This window comes from Nicotiana attenuata, unplaced genomic scaffold, assembly GCF_001879085.1.
Source record: "Nicotiana attenuata strain UT unplaced genomic scaffold, NIATTr2, whole genome shotgun sequence".
NCBI classification, from domain to species: Eukaryota; Viridiplantae; Streptophyta; class Magnoliopsida; order Solanales; family Solanaceae; genus Nicotiana; species Nicotiana attenuata.
Genome location: NW_017702082.1, coordinates 1 through 1,764, shown reverse-complemented (window position 1 = coordinate 1,764; position 1,764 = coordinate 1). Strand labels below are relative to the sequence as shown.

Sequence of the window (1,764 nt, the reverse complement as noted above, 5' to 3'; positions counted from 1 at the left end):
GAAATTATACGAAATGACTTGATTCCTTGGAGCGTTGGCTCAAAATAGTAGAGCGGACTCTAAGATAAGAAAAGTAAGAAAGAGAAAGCGTTGTTGGTTGTCCCCTTGCCGGGATGTTTGTCAAATATTTACTTATTTTTATGCCCCTTAATTGTGTCTGTTGTTTGGGGAGTCGGGGACTGTTACAATGGTATTGAGGATCGGGTTGCACGCCGCAACAGTAAAAGGTGAGGATCGGGTTGCGCGCCGCAACAATTATACATGATAAATGATATGGGTCGGGTTGCACGCCGCAACAGTGGTATTTGTGGAGCGGGTTGCACGCCGCAACAATAGTAATTATGGAGCGGGTTGCACGCCGCAACAGTTATTGAGGCTATGTGTTTGTAATTGAGTATTGATTCTTTGTTCATTGTGAACCTAAGTTGCTTTTGTTTATTACCCTGGGTTACTGTTAATATTGTATCTCCCCATAGCATGTCTCCCCTCCCATGCTGTTAATTACTTGGTATTCGATTCCGCTGTATAGTTATAACTGCACAGGTTTATGTGATGTCCAGTCTAGCCTCGTCACTACTTCGCCGGGGTTAGGCTAGACACTTACCAGTACATGGGGTCGGTTGTGCTGATGCTACACTTCTGTGCATTTTTGCACAGGTCCAGGTTTTGAGGAGCAGCAGCAGCAGTAGTTCGGGAGCAGACTTTCCTATTCACGAGACTGAGGTAGCCTTGCAGGCGTCCGCAGGCCCGGCGTCTCTTCTTTATGTTTTCCTTTTGACTGTTGCCTCATTGTTTTCGAGACAGACATCTGTTATATTTCTTTCAGACCTTTGTATTTAGTTTATTCTTAGTGGTTCGTGAGTAATGTGACACCAAATCTTGGGTAGAGGCTATTGTTGACTATTCCGCGTTTTGATTCAGACTTATAAATTAGACTTCCGCTATTATTATTATTAAATTTCATATTTCTTATTGATGCTATGGATTGTTAACAGATTTATTTATTAATGAAAGGTAAATAAGTTGGCTTGCCTAGCTACCACGAGTAGGCGCCATCACGATCCCGATGGTGGGAAATCCGGGTCGTGACAGAAGATCACAAGATATAAGTCGTGTACCGTTGCATAAACCTTCACAGGGATTTAAATTTCGTAACAACATAACAGGACAATTCTTTTTCAAGGTTAATTTATGGGGAGGTAAACCAGCAGGATGTAAAGTGTGCAAAAAATCTTCATATTGACTTTGATCGTTTGCTTCAATAGTCTCATCAAATGCAACGTATGTTTTAGGATCACCAGGAAATTGAGCTATGAGCAAATCATTTATTTCATCGACAAAGTCATTTTTGGTTGTCAGAATTACACGAGAAGTCATAGAAGATGCATCAGAAAAACATGTACGTAGATTTGTATAAGTAACTCTAAACAACATATCTAATGATTGATTTTCAGAAACGAAAGGGATAACAAAACAATCAGGGATTTCAATTTTGTCATGGCTATTTGTTTTTTCTTGTCCATTTCCTATTCTCATCAAATATTCACAAAACGTAGGATCTGTTTTTGCACGCATATTCTCTGATAATTGTAGTTTTTCGAGTTGATTCCAAATTTCAGAATATAATAAGCTTTCTTGAATAAAATCTTCTTTTTTTCCACTCCTAACAACTGGGAGAGTTTGTCTAAAATCACCACCGAAAACGACCACTTTTTCTCCAAATAGAGCATTTGTATCCATTAAATCCTTCATCAGAATATCAAA

General features: G+C 39.3%; 1 protein-coding gene across 1 annotated transcript; it reads right to left on the bottom strand.

The window, feature by feature from the left end:
- Positions 1-1,205: 1,205 nt before the first annotated feature.
- On the bottom strand, positions 1,206-1,740 carry LOC109222781 (the record flags this gene model as incomplete). Its single annotated transcript, XM_019387097.1, has 1 exon — positions 1,206-1,740. A coding segment is annotated over exon 1 (535 nt), but the record flags the coding sequence as incomplete, so codon positions are not given.
- Between the last annotated feature and the right edge of the window lie 24 nt (positions 1,741-1,764).